Source organism: Erpetoichthys calabaricus, chromosome 4 (assembly GCF_900747795.2).
Source record: "Erpetoichthys calabaricus chromosome 4, fErpCal1.3, whole genome shotgun sequence".
Classification (NCBI taxonomy): Eukaryota; Metazoa; Chordata; class Cladistia; order Polypteriformes; family Polypteridae; genus Erpetoichthys; species Erpetoichthys calabaricus.
This window is the reverse complement of record NC_041397.2, coordinates 321,939,175-321,966,786: the sequence shown is the minus strand read 5'-3', so window position 1 is coordinate 321,966,786 and position 27,612 is coordinate 321,939,175. Positions and strand designations below refer to the sequence as shown.

The window sequence follows — 27,612 nt, the reverse complement described above, 5'->3', positions numbered from 1 at the left end:
ACCGGCTAGATATAGTCGGGCTCACCTCTACGCATGGTCTGGGCTCTGGAACCATTCCTCTTGAGAGAGGCTGGACCTTGTTCCACTCTGGAGTTGCTGTGGGTGAGAGTCGTGGGCAGGGGTGGGCTTGCTTATGGCCCCCCGGCTCGAGGCCTGTACGTTGGGGTTCTCCCCATTGGACGAGAGGGTTGTTTCCCTACGCCTTCGAGTTGGGGGAAGGACTCTGACTGTTGTTTGCACTTATGCGCCAAACAGCAGTTCAGAGTACCTAGCCTTCTTGGAGTCCCTGGAAGAGGCGCTGCGAGGCGCAGCTCCTGGGGACTCTATCGTCCTGCTGGGAGACTTAAATACTCATGTCGGCAATGACAATGAAACCTGGAGAGGTGTGATTGGGAGGAATGGCCTCCCTGATGTAAACTCGAGTGGTGTTCAGTTGTTGGACTTCTATGCTGGCCATGGCTTGTCCATAACGAACACCATGTTCGAGCATAAGGGTGTCCATAAGTGCACTTGGCGCCAGGATGCCCAAGGTCGCAGCTCGATGATCGACTTTTAATCGTGTCATCAGATCTGTGACCTTATGTCTTGGATACCCAGGTGAAGAGAGGGGCTGAGCTGTCAACTGATCACCACCTGGTGGAAAGTTGGATTAGATGGCAGGAGAGGCTGCTGGACAAACCAGGCAGACCCAAACGAATTATGAGGGTCTGCTGGGAACGTCTGGTGGAGGAACCGGTCAGCAAGATCTTTAACTGCCACCTCCGGCAGAACTTCAACCTCATTCCGAGGGAGGCGAAGAACATTGAGTCTGAATGGCCCATGTTCCGAGCCTCCATTGTCGAAGCAGCAGAACGGAGCTGTGGCTGCAAAGTTGTCAGTGCCTCTCGTGGCGGCAATCCACGAACCCGATGGTGGACACCTAAGGTTCGAGAGGCCGACCAGCTGAAGAAAGAGTCCTATTGGGTCTCGTTGACCAGTGGTACTCCAGAGGCAGCTGAGGGGTACCGGCAGGCCAAGCGTGTGGCGGCATCGGCTGTTGCAGAGGCAAAAACTCGGGCATCGGAGGAGTTTGGGGAAGCCATGGAAAACGACTTTCGGTAGGCACCGAGAAGGTTCTGGCAAACCGTCAGGCGCCTCAGGAGGGGAAAGCTGTGCTCCACCAACACTGTGTACAGTGGAGATGGGGCCCTGCTGACTTCAACTGCAGACGTTATTGACCGTTGGAAGGAATACTTTGAGGATCTTCTCAATCCCACCAGCATGTCTTCCTTAGAGGAAGCAGAGCTAGAGGACTCTGCGGGGGGGGCATCCATAACAGGGGCTGAGGTCGCCGAGGTAGTTAAAAAGCTCCGAGGTGGCAGGGCCCCTGGGGTGGACGAGGTTCACCCTGGGTTCCTCAAGGCTCTGGATGTTGTGGGACTGTCCTGGTTGACACGTCTCTGCAACATTGCATGGACATCGGGGGCAGTGCCTCTGGATTGGCAAACCGGGGTGGTGGTTCCCCTTTTTAAGAAGGGTGACTGGAGGATGTGCTCCAACTATAGGGGGATCACACTCCTCAGCCTCCCCGGTAAGGTCTATTCAGGGGTGCTGGAGAAGAGAGTTCGGTCGATGGTCGAATCTCGGATTCAAGAGGAACAATGCGGATTCCGTCCCGGCCGTGGAACACTGGACCAGCTCAACACCCTGGCCAGGATGTTGGAGGGGGCATGGGAGTTTGCCCAACCAGTCCAAATGTGTTTTGTGGATTTGGAGAAGGCATTCGAAGCATCCTGTGGGGTGTGCTCCAGGAGTACGGGGTACAAGGCTCGTTGTTACGAGTCATCCAGTCCCTGTACAGGAGGAGCAGGAGCTTGGTCCGCATTGCCGGTAATAAGTCAGACTTGTTTCCTGTTGAGGTTGGACTCCGCCAGGGCTGCCCTTTGTCACCGATTCTGTTCATAAGTTATATGGACAGAACTTCTAGGCGCAGCCAAGGAGCGGAGGGGTCTTGTTCGGTGACCTCAGAATCTCGTCTCTGCTATTTGCGGATGACGTGGTTCTGCTGGCTTCATCAGACAGTGACCTCCAGCTCTCAGTGGAGCGGTTTGCAGCCGAGTGAGAAGCAGCGGGGATGAGAGTCAGCACCTCTAAATCCGAGGCCATGGTTCTCAGCCGGAAAAGGGTGGAATGCTCTCTCCGGGTTGGGAGCGCAGTACTGCCTCAAGTGGAGGAGTTCAGGTATCTCGGGGTCTTGTTCACGAGTGAGGGAAGAATGGAGCGGGAGGTTGACAGATGGATCGGTGCAGCATCCGCAGTAATGCGGGCTCTGCAACGGTCCGTTGTGGTGAAGAGAGAGCTGTGCCAAAAGGCGAAGCTGTCGATTTACCAGTCGATCTACGTTCCTACCCTCACCTATGGCCACGAACTTTGAGTAGTCACCAAAAGAGCAAGATCGCGGATACAAGCGGCCGAAATGAGTTTTCTCTGCAGGGTGACTGGACTTTACCTTAGAGATAGGGTGAGGAGTTCAGTTATCCGGGAGAGACTCGGAGTGGAGGCGCTGCTCCTCCGCATTGAGAGGAGTCAGTTGAGGTGGTTCGGGCATCTGGTTAGGATGCCCCCTGGACGCCTCCCTGGGGGGGTGTTCCGGGCATGCCCCACTGGGAGAAGGCCACGGGGCAGACCCAGGACACGCTGGAGGGATTATATCTCCTGGCTGGCCCTGGAACGCCTTGGGGTCCTCCCAGAGGAGCTGGAGGAGGTGGCCGGGGAGAGGGAGGTCTGGGCTTCCCTGCTTAGGCTGCTGCCCCCGCGACCCGACCTCGGATAAGCGGTGGTTAATGGATGGATGGATGGATGGATGGATGGATGGATGGATGGATGGATGGATGGATGGATGGATGGATGGAAAAATATAGGACTAGGTACACTTCTGTGAACCAAGATAGCTAATGTTCGTTGGATAAGAAGGAAATCAAACAGTTGTTGGCAATGTTTTTATCATTCTACATGGAAGTTATGAAGTTATGGGACACAAATCCAAGATTTATATTGGAAAACATGTAATGTCAGTATACTCTGATGAAAAATAACTTTGATACATGTTATAAAACTTGACATTCTATGTTCACTATTGTTGATTTTATTAGCTATTATTGATTTATGTGATTTATCTTTAGGTATTAATGATTTGCACTGATTTCTGTTATTCCCCAATTTCAGCTAGCCAAGAATCCTTTACTTCCTTTTAGCCTATAAGGGGTGACATATTCAGTATACATGGAGTATGTGAATTTCCCCTTGGGATTAAGAAAGTATCTATCTATCTATCTATCTATCTATCTATCTATCTATCTATCTATCTATCTATCTATCTATCTATCTATCTATCTATCTATCTATCTATCTATCTATCTATCTATCTATCTATCTATCTACATTTTATACAGATTAGGAATAGGGTTATAATAGGAAATTATTCCTTACAGTTTTAGTGAGAAGTCTCAAAGGGGGAATGTGGAAGAATAATTTTAGGGTAACATAGCATTCATCTTAAAGAAATAGCATATAGGGTTAATAAATGTGGGAAACCAAATAAAGGTCAAGTGAACCACAAAATGTACACTGAAATATAAGAATTGGTTTAGGAAAATTACTGAGATGGTCAAGTAAATAAAGAATGTACCAGAAGAAAGGTGGATGTAACGTACAAAATGTACGAGAGATCAGCAGATGTCCTATAAATGAGAATGGACAGTCGTTATATGCACAGACATTTTCAAGGGTGGTGGCTCATCTCAAAAGGTGTAAGAAGAATCAGAATATAATATAAGATACTTTTATTTTATATAAATCATTTGGGTGTAAATCAACTAACCAAGCAGAGTAAATGTATGCATTGATTGACACTGTATGTAAATTCAACAGTTTATAAAATGAACCTCTATTCTTTGTTTCTCTGACCATTCTGATCATTCTGACCAGGCTGTAACGGACTGATTTTGATGAACGCTCCCTCTAAGGCATTTTGCTGAGGAGTAATTAAAAGATACAATGAACAGCTTTTCTCCTGCCTGATTACTGAATTGTCCTGTTAGAGGATGTTTCTTTCTTTAATAAGATTAAATTTCTACCACACTTTCTCTCTTCCTCCTGATTGATGAGTAGAACACCTCTGATGTCACTTCCATCCGTCCACCTGGACCTTTTTCTTTCTGCCAGGAGGACTGAAAACCGGAAGCTCTACCATCTTTACCAGTTCTCTACTGAACTCATGATTGAAAAACCTTTATACAATTATTTGCTTGTTTTATCTATAGTACATGCAATCCAATTATATGGAGTTACCAGGGAAGTACCCCAGCTCTTTATTGTTGTCCTTTGATTCTCTTACAAGTCACAGAAGTCAGAAACTGTCTGGAAATGAGGTTGAGCTCTTGAGAACTCAAACCATAGAAATCTCCAACAATCGTGATAAAAAATGAAAGGGATGACCTTCTTACCGATCAGAGGTAAGGAACCTGACAATGAGTTTGTAAAGGCCTGCAAAAATGAGCCTGTAATTATCAGTCTGTTAAAGAAAATTAAAAATGAATGTGAAGGCATCAGAGGGCACATTGAGCTTAGGACTTAATGGTGTCATGAGTCTCACCAGTAATGTGAATAGAACTTTATTCTATTCTTTATAGACTTTATTCTAACTTTATAGAATGTTCCCCTCTCTACTTCACCTCCTTGTGTTTTTGGACATTCAGAATTTAACTCTGAATAGGTATCCATCAACTTACTCTCTTCTGTTACCTCCTCCATTAATCTTAAGAGGTTTGGTGATTGAAATCTCTCAAGTTGCTCAGCCAGTGCCTCCCACAGGCTGATCAGCACCACTCGGTCCTTCTTCATTACTTCACCGATGAAGGAGTCCACAGTCTCTGTCCCCTCAGACTCTTCTTTGACTTTGATAATCTGAAAAACAACCAAGATGGTATGTTTAAGATGGGATCATCTCTCTGGCTTACGTGTAACTTCCTTTATTATGTCCTTTTTGATCATTTTGGTCCTTTGATTATGACTATTTATGCCATTGTGTTGTTTGTTTTTTTATTTATATAATTATGTATTTGTATCAGTTTTGTTTATTGTTTGATTTTTATGTGTGGATGCTTGTTCTGCCAAGTACCTTATATTTTAAAGATGATTCCACAAGTAGTGGGGCCACCTGTCAATCTCCGTTCAGGGACTGCACTTCCCATGTGCTTTTATAATGCTGGGAGCATTAGAACATTAAAATAAAGAAAGATTTAGACAAGAAGAGGCCATTCAGCTCAACAAAGCTTGCCGGTCCTATCCACTTAAATCCCCAAAAATAACATCAAATCGAGTTTTGAAGGCCCCTAATGTCCTACAATCCATCTGTAATAAGTTTATATGTTTAATATGTCACTGTGCTCTGTACAAATATTTTAAATCTGCTTCTCTTTTCTTTCTACATGCACAGCCGAGCCAGATTTAGTACAAAGGGCTCAGCATTTAGAACTGCTAGGCCAAGCATAGGACAAGATAGACAAAGACAAATGGGCAACATGCACTATTTGTGTGTTAGTCAGCACGAAATAATATCCTCTGTTTGCCTTGTTTGGAATGGCATAATTTTACCTAAGTAAGGGCCTGCACATGGAGAAAGAGTATTAAGCCTTGGAACATTGCCCGACACACCTTTGAAGCCGACGGACGAATGGAAAATTATGTTATCTGATCTTGAAAATCCTTCCAGCGCAGCAACGAAAATGGCAGACTGTTTACATCGAGATCCCACTTCGGTAATTGTCTTGCCATTGGCTTCCTTTTGTCTGTTATGCCGCGTAAATCATCATTAAAGAAAGCTAAGTTATTTTCTTTTATGTGATTTTTTTTCCCCATATCACTATGGGAGAGGTATCTCCTTTTAATATTATATACTATATATATATATATATATATATATATATATATATATATATAGTTTCGGGTTACTTAAGACACCATAATTAAAAAGAACTTATACCAACCAGGGAGCTAGCATCCCCTAGAGGAAGACACCATCACATCATGTGGTCACTTATTCTGTGTGTTTGTGGTTCTCAGTGTGAACATAAATTTCCTTATGATGGCACGAAACTTACCCTTAAAACTTTTCCAACTGTGTCCCTGCATTATTGATGAAATCATTTTAAAGTCACAGTCTCAATCCACTGGACTAATTCCCTTCATAATTTCAAACAGATCAATCATGTCTCCTGTTCATCTCCTTTTGCTTAAACTGTAACAGCTGAGCTCTTTTAATCTTTTCTAATAATTCATCCCCCATAGCCCTGGAATCAGCCTTGTCGCTCTTCTCTAGAGTTCTTCTATGTCATTTTTGTAGCCTGGAGACCAAAACTGCACACAGGACTCCAGATGAATCCTCACCAGTGCATTATAAAGGTTCAGCAAAGCCTCCTTGGAATTGTACTCCTCACAGCACGGGGCTATATAACCTGACATTCTGTTAGCCTTCTTAATGGCTTCTGAACAGCACATGGAAGTTGTTAGAGTAGAGTCCACTACGACTCCTAAATACTTTTCATAAGGTGTATGTTTAATTTTCAAAACCTCCATTGTGAATTCAAACCTAATATTTTTACTTCCTATGTGTAACACTTTACATTTACTGACATTAAATTTCATCGTCCAAAAATCTGCCCAAGCTTGTATGCTGTCCAAGTCCCTCTGTGATGATTCAACGGATTCTTGATTATCTGCCAATCTACCTATCTTGGTATCATCTGCAAACTTAACCAGCTTGACATTTATATTCCTTTCCAAACCATTTATATATATTAAAAATAGCAGCGGCCCCCACATTGACCCCTGCTGGACACCACTGTTGACATCAGCCAGTTCTGAGACGGTTCACTGCACCATCACCCTGTGCTTCCTGTGTCTGAGCCAATGTTGTACCCACCTACACACCACAACCTGAACTCCCACTTCTTTTAGTTTCATACCCTACCTCTCATGTGGCAGCTTATCAAACTCTTTCTGGAAGTCAAGATAAGTAATGTCATCTGCTCCACTGGGTTGTATCCTTGTGTTGCTTCCTCATAGAATTCCAACATAATGGTTAAACATGACATCTCTCTTCTGAACCCACGCTGAGTGTTCAGTAAATCTCCTGTTCTTGCCATGTGCTGCTCAATCTTTCCCTTAACAATTCCTACCATTAATTTATCTGTGACACACAATAAGCTTACTAACCTACAGTTACTTGGATCTGCATGGTTACCCTTTTTAAAATATGGGATAATATTTGTTATTTTTCAGTTCTTCAGAATTTCCCCAGAGTGCAGAATCTTCCTATAAATATGCATCGTGTTTATATCTATACTTGCTAACCTCATTAAGAACTGAGGGTAAATATTATCTGGTCCTGGTGATTTGTTTGATTTTAGCCTATTTAATCTGAGCAGCACTTCTCTCTCTACAATTCCTAAATCACACAGTACCTCCTTACTAGTCCCTGTTACAGCTGGGAGGTTATCTACTTCCACATGTGAAGACCTCTGAACAATGTAAGTTTAGGGTATCCGCTATTCCACTGTCTGTATCTTTTAATTCCCCTTTACTATTTCTGATGCACTTCACCTCCTCCTTGACTTTTCTTTTACTACTAAAATACTGAAAGAATCTCTGAGGATAAGATTCCTTTCTTTAATAATATTTCCAATTTGTTTCTTCCACATCTGAATGGTGCCAGACTATAGAATTTTGTTCACTCAGATGTGCACCGCAAACCTTAGGACTCACACATAAACAACAACTATAAATACTGTAACTTTAGGTGTAATAATGACTATTCAACCACTACAGTATACTGTATTAGCTTTAGCTAACATTTACTTTTTTTGCCTGCTTATGCTGTATAAAATGCTCACCCTAATATTCCCCTCTTGACTACTATAGGACCATAATTGGAACAAATTGTAGAAAAATATGTTAACATTTCTTATTTGTTTAGCTATGGCTGCCTTTTTTCTTATTTCTTAGCTTTGATGAATATCTGAAGACCAAGATGGTAACCAGTGACTGTTTGCAGCCCAGCATCTCTCGGTTCATTGAATCAAATGTTGTTAAACTCTACAACTCCAACCATCTCAACAAAAGCTCCTCACTAATGCCATATTGTCAGACTTAATTGAAGGCTACAACATGCCCTATCAATTGTTGAACATAGGAGCTGTCATCACTTTGTGTCCATTGTCGATAATAAGTACACACAAGACTTTTACCTCTAAAACAGAAAATTGGTTGCAGAGAAACAAGAAAAAGTCAAAAAACAAGTGCAGCAAGCTGAACATCTCTCTGTAGCTGTGGATGTGTGGCCTGATAGGAAGATGAGAGGCTATCTGGGATAGCAATGGAGAAAGAAGCCCTTGAGCTGAGGTCCAGTCTGCTGTCGTGCAAACGGTTTGAGTGAACACACACAGGTGATTGAATATGTGAACAGCTGGAAGGGCTTTGCAATGATTACAGGAAAAAAACACACAAGGTTAATTACACTATCACTGATGTTTTAAAAGCTTACTGTATATTTCTGGAGAAGGTATTGACCAAACATGAGACCTGAAGACTTGTGCCACAAAATTACAGACTTCACGCCTGACTTGAGTTTATCTCAGGGACTTGAGGCCTACTTACGACTCGCTTCTTATTATGTGAGGTTTAAGACTTGAGATTTGCTTGTGCTTGCAAAATGTGGGACTTGATTGCACCTCTGACTAAAACTGAAAGTTTGTGATTTGTCCTCGCTATTCAGTCAGGAAGCTGGAGATTCTGTCCCGTCTTAGCACCACTTTGTCATGTGATCAAGCAGACCACCCCGCCCCCCAATCCCCCTTTGTTTCTCCTCTCTTTTCAGTGCCCACGACCAAACTGGTATCTCCTTCACCTTTCACCAGTCACTGATTGAAGGCTCAGTGGTGCCAAGTGGCTGCCCAGATGAATAAGTAAGACAATGTGCATGTGGAGACTTGATGAGCTGCTTTAAAAGTTGGAGCATTTTTACATTTTCTAATCACTTCATCAAAGGTTTTGTTATCACCATTTTGTTTATGACATATTTTTACAACAGTGAATCACATTCAGAAAGAACAGCAATAACAGAATATAATTCCATGTAATACTAGTGAACATCAAACATGTTATAATATCTTTTTACAATATCATGTGGCTGGAGTTGCCTTCACAGACAGCAGAGGTCTACTCAAGTGATGTGAAGGTTTCTGCCCTGTTGTGGATGTGGAGATCTGCAGATAACTGGAGTTCAAACTTCTTAAACATCACATTTTATAAAGAAGCAACTGATGGAGAATTCAAATCTGGGCTGAAGTCTAAAGATAAAAATGTTGACTGTATCTGAACATGACAGACATGGAGTCACTGTGGTCGACAAATGACAGAGTTAGTGACATGTTAAATTATTATAATCTGTAGATAATGCAGCTGTGAGGTTGTTTAAAGTGCTACAGAAATCATGACAACACGTTTAATTACTGAAGTGTTACTGAGCCTTCTGTCACACATTTGTACTTCAGTCGCTTTCACATTTAATCTTATGGACATGAACACCATGTCACTTCTCTACTTTGATTATGAGCTGCTGTGACTGAGATTCACACAAGATGAATAAGGGATGGGATGGAGGCAGAAGAAGTACAAGAAGAATGTTAGCAAATAATGAGATCTACTACTGAATTCCGGGACAGTAAGGGATGGTGATAAGTAAATAAACAATACAATTACTACCATACTAAAGAATTAAAAAAGGACATTATTTAGTTAATTGAATAAATAAACACACATTATTGTCATTCGTTCCATATATGGTAATATTCTGTCATCTGACCCTACCCCATCCTGTGGTGTATTTGCTTCAGCACACAACTGCAGGAGAAGCAAATGTGAAGCATTACATTTATCCATAACTGAAGCCACACAGAATGGTTCTTTGTATTCAGACAGTCGAGTTCACAAATTCACCAATATTTTTCAACTACAGATCTTGAAATTTCAAAACTGTGTACTGCACACTATAATCACAATATCTCAGTTCACAGTTCAGTCCACTGGGAACCAACGTCTTTCATGCTAAGAAACGGACAGACAGACAGACAGACATGGCCATCACAGTTGGTGCTTTTCACATTTTATGAGAACACATCTAAACATGAAAGGAGCTTCACAATTAAAAGAAAAGAAAGAGCTGAAGTATCATGTTAAAAAAGGACAGTATTGGAGAAGATGACAAGTGACAACAAGAGAATGTAGCCTAATGACAGAGAGACCTGTCATTCAGGTCAGTGCTTATAATCCAAAGGTGACTCCTCTAGTGACACACACATTGACTACACACCCAGACACACACATCTGTTCTCATTCATCCAATTTAGAGTTGTGAGGGTTGCAGAGTCTATCCAAACAGCACAGGGTGAAAGGCAGGAAACTGCCCTGGACAGGACCCACTTACTCACACACACGCACACACACACTGTGGCCAAATTACAGGTAACAGTTAACACAATAAGTACCAGAGATTCTTTTAAGTATTTTTCATTTGTTTCATGCTCACGTTATCTGTGTGTTACATGTAGAGTAAGTGTAGAAGAAGAATGTTCTCCTCAGCACCATGTATTTTGTGTGTTTAGTAAATTAGAATCTTTATAATAACTATTTTGTAACTTGCCAGTAAGAGACGCTTTGGCTTATGAACTAACAAAAATATGTTATTCCAGGGTTCAGGAGAAATAGTGTCCAGATGAATAAAATGTAAGCTGTTTCTTGTTTTTCCCTTTCTCAGAGTGAATGTTTCAGGGACAAGGTCACAAGGCTGCAGAAAGTACATGAAGTTTATGCAAGGCGTCTCTCCTGTGCTTAGCTTCCAAAACACAGATAATGCTTAGCTCAACAGACATATTGTTTAACTTTACTGTTTTGATAAGGATGTTCTTTCTGTCTTATTAATCATGAGATGCTGAAGTATAAAAAACCCCTCCTGGCTTTTGATCAGGGTTCAATTGAGCTTTGCGGCAATAAGTTATGCTCTTTTGAATCTCTACTTACCGTGACTCCGAATGAATAAACAAGAGAATTGAGAAAATATTATCTGTCTGCTTTCCAGTGTGCCTTTTTCGTCCACAGTTTTTCGCGCCCGAACGTGGGGAAGGAGACGGGCAGACGACTCCCTGGGCGGGTTCGTCCAAGTGGACCGATTTCCACGGATCGAGGACCAGCTCCGGTAAAAGTTAGGACTGGCCTACCTTGGGCGTTTTCCTGCGTGGGGAGTCGCTGACCTCCTCCTGACCGAAACGAAAAGCAACTGGACGGGATTTTTCCAGGCAGGCAGAAGGAGTCGCGGTGAGTAGATTCGGGGGATTCCCGTTGGTTTGACTGGTGTGCTGGGAGAAATAGAAGTATACGGGGAAAAGAAAAAAGAAAATAATAATAAAAGAGAATAAAAAATAAAAGCATGCTGAAAGAATAGAGAATCATACCGTATCGACCTAGAAGGGTTTTAGGGATTCATAGAGAGTGACGGCACAGTGTGAATGCTAGTAAGTCACCCCTTAGGATTTCGAGTAGAAAGGACCGAGTGGCACGTTCCTATATTAAGAGGAATAGGGGTGAAAGGGGCAGTTAGAGTACGTGTGAAATTTGGAAGAGGGGAGGTTGTGTTTTCCACTTGTCGACTGGTTGATTTCCGGGGACGACAAGTGGGACGAGAAATAATCGGGGATTGAGTTGCTCTCTGTTGAAGGCCTGCCGCTTACTATGGGAAATAAATAGCAAGCCAGTCAAAAAGGTCCCCCGGGGTCCTCAAAACCTAATGTTAGAAGGATTATTTTCAGAGAATCACCAGGCTCCTAGTACACCGTCGGGATTGAAAGACGGGTCCCCTAAACAGTTAATAGAGAAGCAGGCTGGGTTGGATTTTAAAAGGCATGTAAGAAGTGGAATAAGCAGAGGCGTAACAACCTTGCTGGCTGCTGAAGTCAAAACACAAAAAAGACAAGGAAGAATTATTGCTAGCGTTGCAGAAAATGAAGATAGAGACAGCGCCCAAGCCTGAAAGTAAAAGAAAGCAGACCGAAAAGAAAGACCCCCTATACCCCATAATCTGTCCACCCCCTCCTTACCAAAACTCCCCCGCTTCCACCTCCTGCACCCTCTTCTCCAACAACACCCCTGTTAACAGACGAACCGTCTGGAGCAGGTTTTTACGATGAACAATATCATTATGACCCGTCTTCACATATTGACCCTGAGGAAGATAATTCAGATCATTCACAAGGTGCTACTGGATTGTAATGGCAGAAATTAAAAGAGTCATCTGTCTCCCAGCGCACGAGCAGTCGGTGGACTGCAATTTGTGGAGCCGTTACAGCAGCTGGATAACATGTATAAAACAAATGCTGCAGAATGGACACAGGTGCTACGTCGACAGCTGAGCACCACATGGGCAACTGTAAATCACGGTGATCATAACGGTGTCCCTTGGCGTTGGAATGAAGGTCCTTTCCTCGCCCAGTGAGAGCCTTTGAAAGGAGCCCTGGCAGAAAAAATATAAAAAAGGGCACAAACTGGTCACTAATTTCAACTGGCTCACCGATTGCAAGATCTGATGGCTAATCACTTTGGGCTAGACAATACAAACGATAGAACTCGTGCTGCAGTGCCTCCTTTCATCTCGGGACTGAGAAGTGCCATTCAAAGCAAAGTCTGCACGTCCTGCAAAAAGGCTGGAAGACCGCAACGTTCGAGGAAGACAAGCGTCATGCAGAGCATGCTGACAGACAGACTAAATTAAAAGAGTCAGAGACACAGACCAAACTTTTGGCTGCACAAATAAATTACTATACTGGAAGAACTGATCTGGCTAGGGGGAGAGGACGCGGAATATTCTTTGGAGGTCGAGGGCGAGGGCACGGAAGAGGACGCGGGTTCCATTTATCAAACCCTAATAATCCTTTTGCTCAGATGCCTAACCCTTCGGAGCAGACGCCAGCGTCATATGCCTGTTACGGCTGCGGTGAACTTGGACATTTCAGACGCAACTGCCCACACAAGCGCCTCCGTCACCCCCTCTCACTGAGCCTAATGACATTCCTTGGTCCTAAGAATTATCAGGGACCCCAGCCACTTTTTCCAGTTTCCTTTGCTTACTCGTCATGCTGAAACTGATCTTTTATTGACTTTAATGGCAAAGAAACTGCCTTTGAAATAGACACAGGAGCCACGCGCTGAAGGAGGTTCCTTCTTCGACAAATACAGTAGCAGTGCTTACTGCCTCGGGACAGCCTCATATTTTGCTGGTCTAAAACCTCTGCAATTACAGCTCAGCACTAACAGTTTCATTATTGACTCGTTGCTTTCTGCTAAATCATTTGTGCCCTGTGAAACTGCTGGGATGGGATCTTATGACTTAATTGTCAGTCTCAATTTCTTTAACTGAAAAAGGATTTTTGCTGCTCCATTCCTAAGCTCCTGTGCCACACTTCACACCCCAAGCCCTCTTTTACAGCCTGGACCCTGAACATCTCCCCGCACACCTTCCTCTTGAAAGCCCTTCATTCTTTCCCCTCATGCCTATTTTCCTGACTTACAAGTCCCGGACACCCTGCCTTATACTGCCCAGTATTTCCCTACTGAAGTGGACACACCTTGGTTAGAATTTTTTTTTTCTTTCCTCCAGCACATGCCCTGAAACTTTGCACATTCCATGTATTTTTGTTGTCTACTAAAGCTGTTGCTTCAGTGCACCTCACATATTCACAAAGCGTTTTCTATTTAGGAGATTCGGTTCCCCATGTTTCCTTAGCACTGTGGTCCCAAGGGAAAAATGATTATGGAAGGATAGCACACTGAGCCACTGGTGATTTTCTCAAAATCTTCCTTCCGCCCGTACCGTGTCCAGGATCCTCTGTCTCCAGAGGCAGAGGCTGGCATCGCCGCCGTACATTCTGATCTCGTGAGGCGAGGAGCGATTATTCCAAATACATACTCTCCAGTCAACTCCCCCATTTTTTCCTGTAAAAAAGGCTGACGGGTCCTGGCGTTTTGTTCCAGACCTATGACAAGTTAACTCTGCGGTTTTTTTCCTAGAACACCTATTGTTCCTAATCCTTCCACTATTCTTTCCACGATGCCCCCATCCGCCCGGTACTTCCCTGTTATTGACCTTGCTAACGCTTTCTTTTCCATTCCCGTGCACCCTGATTCTCAATTCTGGTTTGCTTTTACCTTTCAACACCGCCGATGGACCTGGACCGTCATGCCTCAGGGATATACTGAAGCCCCTTGTGTTTATGGTTTTGGCCGGAAAAAGAAAATAAATTGATACAGTATGTAGATAAGAAAAAAGAAAAGAAAAATAAATAAACAACAAGTGCACATGACACTCAGAAAATTGCTATTCTTTTTAGGTGAAAATGGCCATAAAAAAGTGTCGAAAAAAAACAGAAAAAAAAAAAACTGCAGTTACTTCAAGCTATCGTTAAATATTTAGGTCATGACATTTCTTGCGATACAAGAGCTCTCTCTAGCGGCCGTTTAACCATCATTCATAACCTTCCAAGACCGGTCACAAAACAACAGGTTAAGTCAGCATATTTCTCTGTGGCTGCATAGCTTTTGATGGGAATGTTTTCTTGTTGTGGAGTGGTGCTGTGTGCTTCCCGGAATGGATTATCTTTGTTTGCAGCTGGCACTTGGGTTGCCACGGAAATTAGTGTTTCCTTGTTGTCGCTGACCCGGTCCCGCCTCGGACTTTTCCATGATCTGGAAGCTAGCATGTATGGCACCACGGTAGGATGAATTCCTAATTTAAAAGTAGTACCAGCTTGCAGCCTGAGAAGTTGTTTGATTGTAAGTTTTTCACGAGGAGCACAGCCTTTACAAAATCTAGCTAACACTGCCATCTGGCTGCATGCAGTGGAATAGCAGGCTGACAAGGCTCTATGTGATTAAAAAAATAAATAAATAATGCATTACTCTCACTGACTATATTCTCGTCCATTCACTGTGTTTGTGGACAAAAATAGATTAATGAATGGATTAATGAATGGGGGATTAATGAATGCAGCTTTAACGCAACCACATACAGACAAACAAAGTGCTCATGAGCCCCCTAACAGTAAAGGTACCTCACGCCGTTCATTCTATTTTAGTACAGGCTAAAACCTCACATCTCACAACTGCAAGAGCAATACACTATCAAAATGTACTCTATACTTTGTCCAATGTCACTGTTGAAAGATGCTCTACCTTAAATCCAGCCACTCTTCTTCCAACTGAAGAAGACGGAGAGCCACATGACTGTCATGATGAAATAGCTAAAGTTGTAAAGCCTAGACCTACACGAAACACCGTTAGATATTGGAGAATTAATTTTTGTGCACGGATGTTCTTTGCGATTGGAAAATGGAACACCCTCGACCAGCTATGCAGTAGTGAAAGGTGGCCACCTGCTGGAAGCAAACTGAATTTCATCAAATTTAAGCGCGCAGGCAGCTGAATTGATAGCTATCACCCGAGCATGTCAGTTGTCCGAAGGGAAAATTATAACAATTTATACGGATTCCAGATATGCTTTTGGAGTCTGCCATGATCATGGAGCCTTATGGAAATTAAGAGGATTTAAGACCAGCCCTGGCAAACCGATCCAACATCAAAAACTGATTGAATCCCTCTTAGAAGCTATAACTAAACCATCAAAGTTAGCGATCGTTAAATGTCAAGCTCACATAGGAAAACAAGATCCTGTCAGCAAAGGAAATGAATTAGCTGATCACTTTGCTAAACAGGCTGCATATAATAACACACCAATCTCTTTATTCCAACAGAGAAATAACCAGGACCCTGATAATCAACTTGTTTCTTTACAGAGTGCAGCCACGGACAGAGAAAAAAGAAAATGGTCCAAAGAAGGGTCCCTCTCTTATGGAGTCTGGACCCATAGGCAAACTAACAAACCTTTCCTCCCAAAGGCTTCTCTATATATGCAGAGCAGTTCTGCAGGCGCTGTGCATTATGTCAAAAGTCTAATGTAGGAAAGGGCACCCAGGTAAGTCCAGGTAAGTCCCGCCGTTACACCTAATCCAATGGGTCCGTTTGAACACCTCCAAATGGATTTCATTGAACTAACTCCGTCTAAAGGTTACCGTTTTTGTTTAGTAATTGTTGATGTGTTCTCCCGATGGGTAGAAGCTTTTCCTGCTAAACACGCTGATGCTAAAATTGTAGCCAAAGCTTTAATCAAAGAAATTATTCCTAGGTGGGGCATACCACAGAAATTACAAACTGATAATGGCACTCATTTTGTGAATTCCGTTATAAATGAATTAACCACCTGGCTCCAGATAAATGTGCATCATTATTGCAAATACCACCCCCAGAGTGGAGGCATTGTGGAACGGTGCAATGGCACCCTAAAATCTAAATTAGCCAAAATCTGTGAGCAGACAAATTTATCCTGGCCGGACACTTTGCCTCTGGCCTTAATGAGATTGAGGGCAAGAACATACCGGCAATTAGGACTGTCGCCGTTTGAAATTCTGACCGGACGACCCATGCCTGTGGGCATGGTTATGGGAAATGTTAACCTGCATACTGTGGACAATGATCTTCTCTCTTGTCTTACAGGTCTCTGAGCTTCTCTGAAAGAAGTCCACGAGCAGGTTAACCAGGCCTGGAGGACTAGTCTTCCATCTAAAGACACGCCGATTCCCTTAGGCACTTGGATCCTCGTCCGTGACACTCGGAGGAAACATTGGCATCAGCCGAGGTGGAGAGGACCATTCCAAGTTCTTCTGTCCACACCACATGCAGCGAAAATGGAAGGATTGCCCACCTGGATTCATGCCTCACATTGCAAGAGATGGCACCCTTGATTGCTGTGCTACTATGCTTTCTTTTCCCTTGTCTACTGCCCTGGTCACCTTGACTTTCCCATTAGGAATCACCACATCAGTGCAGGTTGATTTCTGCTCTATTATCAACCGTGGGGCTGGTCGACAAGCCCAGTGGACCTGGTCTGACAAATATGTGTGTATGACTGTTTCAGGGTATTATTGGGGGAGTAACTGTGACACCTGGCAATGGGTTTTTGCTAACACTGGAACTGAGTTTCCTCCGGGCGCTCCGGTTTCCTCCCACAGTCCAAAGACATGCAGGTTAGGTGGATTGGCGATTCTTTATTGGCCCTAGTGTGTGCTTGGTGTGTGGGTGTGTTTGTGTGTGTCCTGCGATGGGTTGGCACCCTGCCCGGGATTGGTTCCTGCCTTGTGCCCTGTGTTGGCTGGGATTGGCTCCAGCAGACCCCCGTGACCCTGTGTTCGGATTCAGCGGGTTGGAAAATGGATGGATGGATGGATGGAACTGAGGACTGGGGTTCTCAACCTTTTGAGGCCCAAAAATCCGGTTTGAAAAATCGATTTTCTATCATAAAAGGACATGCTTCTCATGAATGTTTTAACAACCATTGTAACCCCTTGATTTTCACTTTGAAGAACCCCTCTTTACATGACTCAGGAACCTATATATTAGGGGCATATGTATCTGGAACAGACCCTTTAGGGAGATTTCTAATTAAGATTGACAATCCTGTTACTAACACCTCTCATTCTCCTGCACACACACCCGTCTCCCCAACTTCTGGTTCAGACTTTTCTCCTGTTAAGATTATGAATATTTCCACCCTCTCATCCACTTTTTCAATTGAAACTGGCTATGGCGATCAGAACCGTTGGTTGCAGTGGGTATTATATTCTGCTAAGCAAGTAAATCAATCTGATTGCTACACCTGTGCTACGGCCAGGCCACATTTGGCTACCGTCCCTTTCCCTCTTTCTAATATTTACCCTGTTCGTCTTCTTTGTCTCCTTGCCCTTTTTACCTCTCCATCCACACTGAAAGACTCTAACTGCATTACACTTTCTCTCCTCTTTCCCCCCCCCCCACTCCTCATATGACTCCCCTGATGTTCCAGTCTCATGAAGGCAATTATACCTGCTTCTCTAGTAATTATAGTTCCCCCTTCCGAGGTACTAATGTTGGTCATATCCCTTCTTCCTTCTGTTCCCAGACTTTTCAGGTTAACTCCACCTCATTTAATTGTACATTATCACTTTTCCTGTTGACACAGTCCACTCCGCGTGCTGATATTTGGTGGATGTGCAGTACATTAAAATTACTTGATATTCTTCCCCCTATTTGGACTGGCACATGCGCATTAACCCAACTTGATATGCCTTTCCGCCTCCTCCCTTTGAATTCTCCTCGCGTGTCGTCCAGCTCTGCCCGACGTCGTCGACCCCGCTCTGCTGACCCCTCCACATTCTCTCTTCACGGCCCTGGCATTTACTTTGATTCCACTGGTGTCCCTCGCGGAGTCCCTGATAAATTTAAAGCGCGAGATCAAGTTGCTGCCGGATTTGAGTCTATCTTTCCCCAAGTTACAATAAATAAAAATGTAGATTGGATTAATTACTTATATTACAACCAACAGCGTTTCCTGAATTTTACTAAAGAGGCTGTTGAAGGGATACATGAACAGCTTGATAGAACATCCCTTATGACTTGGCAAAATCGATTAGCATTAGATATGCTTCTCGCCGAAAAGGGGGGTGTATGTGCTATATTTGGTGATGCCTGTTGCACTTACATCCCTAATAATATGGCTTCCGATGGATCAATCACCCGTGCTTTGCCAGGTTTAACTGCCCTTTCAAATGAATTAGCTACCACTTCTGGCATTTCTAGCCCCTGGGGCTGATGGCTCAGGTCAGTTTTTATTTCACTGGCCGTTGCTTTTATCATTCTGTTACTTGTGGCCTGCTGTGTAGTCCCCCTAATTAGATATCTTGTGTCCCAGTATTTCACTGCCTCCATGGCCAAGGCTTATATGTTACACGAAGAATGCATGCTTCCCATTTCTTTCTCCTTTCCTTCCACTCCTTCCCCTTCTCCTACTCTCTCCCTTGTTACTCCTATGTCACCCATATTTTTGTTGGTTCAAAAAGGGGGGAATGTAGAAGAAGAATGTTCTCCTCAGCACCATGTACTTTTGTGTGTTTAGTAAATTAGAATTTTTATAATAACTATTTTGTAACTTGCCAGTGAGAGACGCTTTGGCTTATGAACTAACAAAAATATGTTATTCCAGGGCTCAGGAGAAATAGTGTCCAGATGAATAAAATCTAAGCTGTTTCTTGTTTTCCCCTTCTCAGAGTGAAATGTCTCAGGGACGAGGTCACAAGGCTGCAGAACTGTACATGTAGTTTATGCAAAGGCGTCTCTCCTGTGCTTAGCTTCCAAAACACAGATAATGCTTAGCTCAACAGACATATTGTTTAACTTTACTGTTTTGATAAGGATGTTCTTTCTGTCTTATTAATCATGAGATGCTGAAGTATAAAAAACCCCTCCTGGCTTTTGATCAGGGTTCAATTGAGCTTTGCGGCAATAAGTTATGCTCTTTTGAATCTCTACTTACCGTGACTCCGAATGAATAAACAAGAGAATTGAGAAAAATATTATCTGTCTGCTTTTCAGTGTGCCTTTTTCGTCCACATAAGGAATACTGAATCATATTAGAAAAGAAAGTTTCTGCCACTTGTGAGCTTGTTCTCCATGTCGCTTGACTTCCACTTCTGCGGGTGAGATCTTCCATGAAGTAACATGGGGACACCAAGAGGGCAGTTAGAGCATCCATAATGCATTGTGCCTGTCGTAAAGTCATTTTAATGAGAACAGGTGAGTGCAAGAAGAAGTGAGCCCAGCACTGACCTCTACTGGTGAACCCACACAGCAGCTAAGAAGTTTCAGCAATCCAAAATGCTGACCCAGCTGTGATGTTCTATAATGTAAATATCCCATTAACCTCTACATATCACATTAGAATATAAAGATATTAAATTAGTCACAAATATCCATGTCCTCCCTTGGTTGATGAGGATTTCAGAACTGCAAACTGTTGTTGCAACAAACCAAAAATGAAATGTCTTGGGTACCCCTAAAACATTTTCTATTTTTTTACTTTTAGCAACAAATTAAGATTTTACCCAGGTGCCTGTGCAGAAGTGCTGCTGATTCTGAAATTATCAGAAGTGAGCAACACACCACAGAACTGGAACTGTATCACATATACTGGTCCCTTATACTTGATCCTTACTGCAGATCAGTTTAGATGGACCCCACAAAGGCTCTCCTACCTTTGCCTCATCATTGGTTAGAATCTCCTTGCTGACCAGGCTCTCCAGGATGTTTGCCATCTTAGCTTTGATCAGATAGGCCAGGCAGGGCCTGAAGTACTCGGTGATCTTGAGGAGATCTTCATGAAGGTATCTTCTGAGAACTTTAGGAATGGTTTGCGTCCAAACTGTACAGAGAACAGAAGACAGAGACAGAGTGACAAAGAGCTGTGGAGACTCAGGGTTACAAGTTAGACCAACACAAACCTCCATAGCCAAAGCTAGAAAAGTCAAGAAAATGATAAGCGAGTTAAAGTTCTGTGTAGCTGAGCATAATTAAGAAATCAACAACTAATTAAAACAGCAGGCTCAGTTATGGAACAAAGGTGGCAGAAGAGAAGAGTTTGAAGACAAAACTGAGTGTCTTTATGAACAATGCTGCACATCCTGTCTCTGACACACCAACACTGAGGACTTTCAGCCAACGAATTATTCAGCAGAAGTGGGTAAAGAAACACAACTGGGGGTCTAACATACCAACAGCAATACACCTGTATAGTGCCTCAAAGGGACTGTGGCTGGCAAGACAGAAGTTTTCTTTTTTAAATTATCTATCTATTGTGAGATATGGCCGGCCGTTCATCCCAGCCAATACCCCCAGGCCGCCAGGTGGAGCTCTCCCTGCAGCATGGATGTGCCCAAAATGCCAGCAGGGAATTATGGACCATGGAGTTTTCATCCACAGACCTGCTGGATACCACAGGGGCCCCTAGAGTACGCTGCAGGGAGGCCCAAGGACTATTACGTGCCCTATAACCCGGAAGTACGTCTTAGTCACAGCGACAGGAGGGATGACGTACTTCCGGGACGAAGAAGAAGACTTTTTGATCTGACCCGGAAGTGCTAGGAAGTCACATGGACTCAGGTTTCGGAAGCACTTCCGGGTCACGGACTATATAAAGTACTGTAAGAGATCCCAGAGTTGAGCTGAGCTGGGTGGAAGGGTGGCAACGCATCTGGGAGTGGTGCAGTGTTATTGATTAGTGTATTGTGTTGGATAACATGATGTTTGTAATGGTAATTGCATGCGCGTATGGCAAGTGAACGCATATGTTTTTGCTCATGTGTGAGAATAGTGTGCACCTTTGGTTGTTGTGTTTTTCGAGACTTGAAAATAAAGAGCATTCTAGCAAGTGAGAAACGGTGTGCTTTGTAGACACAACATTTGGCAACGAGAATGGCTGAACTTTCGCTGCCACCACCACCTCCTTTCTTACCATTACCTGGTGATCCTTCGGTGCCTTGGACTCGCTGGTTTGAATCTTTTCAAACTTATCTGGTCGTGCTTGGCTTGGACTCCATACCTGACGTACGCAAGCATGCCATCTTGCTTCATTGTCTGGGTGCAGAAGGGCAGCGTGTTTTTCATACATTGGGGGCAACCAACTCATACGACGCGGCAGTTCAGGCCCTCAAGAAGCACTTTTCTGGAACACAAAGCGTCCTTTTACGGCGGTTTCACTTTCGTCAGTGTAGCCAGTTGGCGGGTGAGTCAATCCGACAATATACAGCCGTGCTACGAGAATTAGCAGGGCACTGCAGTTTTGGTCCGCTTCAGAACAAGATGATAAGGGATCAGCTGATAGAGAAAATGCATAGTGCACCTGTGAGGGAGAGATTATTGATGGAATCTGATGAACTCACACTAGAGAAAGCGATAGAGATTGCGTGCCAGGTTGAATCAGCAGTGCAGAGCGCAGTGCAGATGACAGCAGCTCCTGCTTTATCAGCGCAGACGTTACAGCCCGTTTTCAGTGATAACTGTGCTGAGACAGCTGCCCCAGTCCTGCAAGCACGGAGAAACCCCAGTATTACAGGACAATATTGTGGGAATTGTGGATCTACCCATCACTAGCACAGGGACTCAAGTTGCCCAGCAAGAGGTCAGAGATGTAGAAAATGCAACAAATTTAACCATTTTGCAAGATGCTCTCATTCATCCCAAGTGCCTGCATTTGGGCAGCACTCACCTTCACATTGAGCACCAGCATCTATCCATGCAGTGCAGTCTCTTTCTCCTAATTTCAAGATTGTGCAGTATATATACAGGATGTGTGCATACCTTTGCTTTTGGATACAGGCGCTAAAGTGTCTCTTCTTAATTATGCTACATACAAGCAATTTTATTCTCACTTACCTTTGCAGAGGCCATCTATAGCTCTGGCTGGTTATGGACACACTAAGGTTGATGTTCTGGGAACGTTGCTATTACATGTTCATTATGGAACAAGATCTCTTTCTGAATTTTGCTTTCATGTTACAAAGCAAGGAGCCAATATTCTGGGTATTGACCTTTTCCTCAGACTCGGATTTACTGTTCTCGATTACGATGGTGCAGAAATCCTGCAAGTCACTTCTCCATGGGTGCAGAAATGGCCTGCCCTGTTTAATGGCCTAGGATGCCTATTGGAGTTTGTGCACAAGCCCAGACTTAATCCGTCCATACCTCCTGTCATTCAGCCACTGTGCCGAACACCATTAGCACTGAGAGATGATGTTACTGCACAGTTGAAACAGCTTCTGGAGGAAGGGATTATAGAACCAGTTAGTGCATCGCCCTGGATCTCCAATCTTGAAATTGCTCGTAAAAAGTCAGGCGGGTTGCGTCTTTGTATTGACCTTCGTGCAGTTAACAAGGCTGTGGTCCCAGACAGATACCCACTACCAACAGCTGAGGAGATTACATCTCAATTTTATGGTTCCACTGTTTTCACTAAACTGGACTTACGATAAGGCTACCTGCAGATACCACTACATCCTGATAGCAGGGGTCTCACTGCATTTGTCACACATCTTGGGGTGTTCCGTTATACCCGTATGCCATTTGGGCTTTGCTCAGCGCCCAGTTGTTTTCAGAAAATAATATCATCACTCTTTGCTGGGATGTCAGGAGTATGTGTGTATCTGGGTGACATCGTAGTGCACAGACCAACACTCTCTGTCCATAATGAAAGGCTACAACGTGTGTTACAGCAGCTTACAAAACACAACCTCACCTTAAATGAAGAGAAGTGTATCTTTGTAGCAACAGAAATTGATTTTGTCGGGTTCCACTTATCAGCTGAAGGTATTAAACCCTTGCAGTCCAATGTTGATGCTGTTTGCAGTCTTCCTGAACCCATTTCAGCTGCACAAGTTGCTTCATTTTTAGGCATGACATCCTATTACTTGCGCTTCATGCCACAATATTCAGCTATCACAATCCCATTACGCGAACTCATAAAAAAGGATGCACCCTGGGATCGGACCTCTGCATGCGCTGAAGCATTCCATCTCCTGAAACAACAACTCATGACTGCACCAGTTCTCTCTCATTTTAACCCAGAGGGTACGGCAATTGTTACTTGTGATGCCTCTGCCTTGGCCTTGGGAGCTGTTTTGTCACAAATGGAAGAAGGGATGGAAAAGCACTGAGCCTGACTGAACAAAAATACTCTGCAGGGGAACGTGAAGCTTTAGCATGCATTTGGGCTTGTGAGCGATGGCATATTTATTTGTATGGAAGACCATTCATTCTGAGGACAGACCATCAGGCTCTCACTTCTTTGCTGTCAACATCTGGAACAGGACACAAGCCCCTCCGTTTACATAGGTGGTCTGATCGTTTACAACAATATAATTTCCAACTGGAGTTTAAGCCAGGACGGGAAAATGTAGTAGCTGACCTACTGTCACGCTTTACACCAGCACTGGAGCCACTTCACAACCAAACTGCTGACACAGACAATGACCTAATTCAGCTGCTGCATGGACCACTACAGGATATTGTATCACTTACAGAGATTCAGCAAGCTTCAGAAGATGATACTGTTTTCAAATTATTACGCTCTTATATTAGAGAGGGCTGGCCCAAACATGTATCTGATGAGCTGATCCCATTTGCACGTGTAAAAGAGGAACTATCATGTTGGAATGACACCTGCATTGCTTGGGGTTATTGTGCTGTGGTGCCACAAAGTTTGCGGTCTCGTATTTTGGCGATGGCTCATGAGGGTCACCTAGGAATTGTTAAAATGAAACAGAGGTGCCGAGATCGGGTATGGTGGCCAAGTATTGACAACGACATAGAAGTCCTTGTTAAGGATTGCTCTGCTTGTCTGGTTAGTGGAAAGACAGGGTTACCTACTCCTCCACCACTTCAGCCCCTTCAGTGGCCAGCACACCCATGCGAGCACCTGCAGCTAGACATTTGTGGTGAACTTCACAGCGCTCCTCCCCATCATCGTTTTCTTGTGGTTATATATGATTTGCACTCTAAGTGGCCTAAAGTTTTTCCGGTGAGTACAGTCACTTTAAAGACTGTGATCAATGTACTGGAGGCTCTGATAGCCCGTTTCGGACTTCCACGTGTAATCACAACTGACAATAGGCCTCAATTTATCTCAGCAGAATTCACATCATTCCTAAAGAATCACGGCATTGAACACCGCAAGACAGCTTATTATACCCCACAGGCAAATGGAAAGGTAGAGAGATTTAATCAGTCACTTAAAAATGGTATCCGGGCACATCTTGCTCAAGGAGGTTGCAATTTTTATACTGCCCTCAACCAAACCCTACTTCACTACCGGGCAACTCAACACTCAACCACTGGGAAATCACCTGTTAAGTTAATGATGGGTCGGGAACTCCCACTTCCACCGGATCGTCTTTGCCCAATGGCTTTAAGCCATTCTGCACCCTCAGCAATTGTCAAAGTCAGACAAGGGCAAAAGAAAATAAAACAGCAATTTGATCAGCGCTACAGAGTGAAGCTGTCTAATATCAGTGCCGGTCACTGGGTGAGAGGACGGAAGTTACATCGTGCTGATAAGCTGCACTCCTTTAATAATAATAATAATAATAATAATAATACATTTTATTTATATAGTGCCTTTCCCATGCTCAAGGCACTTACAGAATATAATAAATTACTAGGCAATTGGGGCCAGCCACATTCCTGTTACAGGATGGCTCTCGCTGGCATGCCCGTCGCCTGCATAAAGTGTCAGCACCTGACCTTACCATACCAAGGTCTGAGTTTCATAGTACCCATTTTAGGTCAGCAGCCCCATCAGACGACAGCTGTAGCAATGCATCTGGAGTGGCACCTCAGATCTCCCAACCATCAATTGCTCAACAGCAACGACCCGAGCGGGTACGTCATCGTTCAGGTCATTTACGGGATTTTGTCACATCCTTTAATACTTGACTTTTGGGAAGTGGGGGGAGGGAATGTTGGATAACATGATGTTTGTAATGGTAATTGCATGCGCGCATGGCAAGTGAGCGCATATGTTTTTGCGCATGTGTAAGAATAGCGTGCACCTTCGGTTATTGTGTTTTTCGAGACTTGAAAATAAAGAGCATTCTAGCAAGTGAGAAACTGTGCTTTGTAGTGTGATGGACGACCGGCTATGGACTCCGGTCGCCACCCCCAGGCCACTAGGAGGAGCCCTCCGGACAGCATATTTGTGCCCCGAGTTCCAGCAGGGCCTCATGGACTTTGTAGTTTGTACACACAGCCCTGCTGGATACCTTGGGGGCCACCGGGAGTCGCTGTAGGGGGGCTAGTGGGCTCTTGCGTGCCCTATAACCCGGGAGTGCGTCTCAGTCACGTGACTGGAGGAAGTGACGTGCTCCCGGGATGAAGAAGAGGACTGTTTGCCCTGACCCGGAAGGAAATGGACTTGTGGGTTGTGCTTAGAACCACTTCCGGGTCAGGGGCTATAAAAGGACTCTGGGTAGCCCAGACATTTGAGCTGAGCTGGGAGGAAGGTGGGCTAAGTGTCTGGGTGAGGAGGAGAGTTATCATTGTAGTTTTTATTGAAGTCTTTATTGTGTGTATGAGTGTGGGGAGGAGAGTGCTTGGTGCACTATTGTATAATAAAAAGAAGAATTATTATACATTCACCTGGTCATCAGAGTGGAACCTGAGGGTTCGAGAGGTGGACAAGCGCTATATCTGCTACAGTAGACACAACATATTGTGAATTTATTTATGAGTATTGTGGAGAGGAGGGTGCTTTGTGCACTGTTTATTAATAATAAAGTCAACTATTAGACTTTTACCTGGTGTCTGGCGTATGATCCGAGGGTTCAAGGGAGCGACAGCACCCCCTATCTATCTACCTATCTAAGGAAGGTGCACTTGTGATTATGGACACAGTTCACTCTGTTAATGAAGTTCTCCCACAGTTATATGACATACAGTGCCATGATATAACCCAACTGCTCAGACAGCTGATACTGTGAATGATGTAATTGAGGCCGCTGTGTCTACTAAGCTCATTGATACACAAACTGCAATTTTTAAACAGCTAACACCCACGTATGCCTACATTAATGTGTTGTCTACTGCAACTATTCTACAACATATTGGGCTGTACACCGATGGGTTTGCTACTCCTTTGGAACTGCTGATCTGGTCTTGGGTCATTTAATTGATTTCTATATCATGATGACTGAATGGTTATAAAATAATTTAGTAGCTCAGATTTTTCTTTGTTTATTATTTGCTTATTCATGTATACATGGATCCATGACAATTAACTTATAGTGAGCTGTTTGTATCAATAGTAACTGTCTTATATGACAATAGAATCTTTCCATCTCATGATTCCAATGCCCCTTTATCTGAGGTGACTTTTCCAAAGGTAAGAGAACAACCCAGCAGCAGAGCAGTTGCACCAAGTGCCACTTCCAGATACTAAGAAGAGAAATAGAATAGCGCAGGGGTAGTGACGGTTTATAAATATTCTGTTACTTATATTTCTATACAAATGACTAACAGAAACACAGTATGTATTCAGCAGCTCTAGTCAGGATATGCTGGACAGATTTCACAAATCTTTTATGTAGTTTGTAGTCTTGGCTAAGGAAAATGTTTACTCTTATGTTTGTATGAAGAACAAACATAACAACAGAACTGAAACCCTTGGTGACCAATGCTGGACAACAGTAAACAGTATCAAAAACACAAACAGAAAGCCCCCCTTTCTGTTTGTGGACTACTTTCATTTTCCAGAGATATGTATTTAACAATATTTTAGCAGAAAATACATGTGTTTTGCATGTTATGTTGATATGACTAGATGACTTGATGTGTGGATTATGCAACACGAGTAAAACAGGAATTTTTCATTTTTTTATTGTTTGCTTTTGTCCAGCATTGGTCATCGTTTCTCATGTTCCTTAAGAAAGTTTGTTAAGTCCATTCTCCACAAAAACATGAAGTGAAAAATTTTTCTCTGGTGTCACTACAAGCTACATAGGCCAAGCATAAAAAATATAATTTTGGGGTGGAGGTTTCCTTTAAGAACTGCAGTTATCG

At 43.6% G+C, this 27,612-nt stretch overlaps 2 protein-coding genes across 2 annotated transcripts in view; one reads left to right on the top strand and one right to left on the bottom strand.

Moving 5' to 3' along the window:
• LOC114643526 (NACHT, LRR and PYD domains-containing protein 3-like) overlaps window positions 1-27,612 on the top strand; it is a 2,412,635-nt gene that overhangs the window by 566,061 nt on the left and 1,818,962 nt on the right. The window lies entirely within an intron of this gene.
• Window positions 1-27,612, bottom strand: part of LOC114643530 (protein NLRC5-like) — a 1,801,805-nt gene that overhangs the window by 1,703,594 nt on the left and 70,599 nt on the right. Inside the window, exons 10-11 of the mRNA XM_051925774.1 lie at window positions 20,262-20,428; window positions 4,770-4,944 (exon numbers count right to left, since the gene is read on the bottom strand). Coding sequence (XP_051781734.1) covers window positions 4,770-4,944; window positions 20,262-20,428 — 342 coding nt within the window. The remainder of the gene's footprint in view (window positions 1-4,769; window positions 4,945-20,261; window positions 20,429-27,612) is intronic.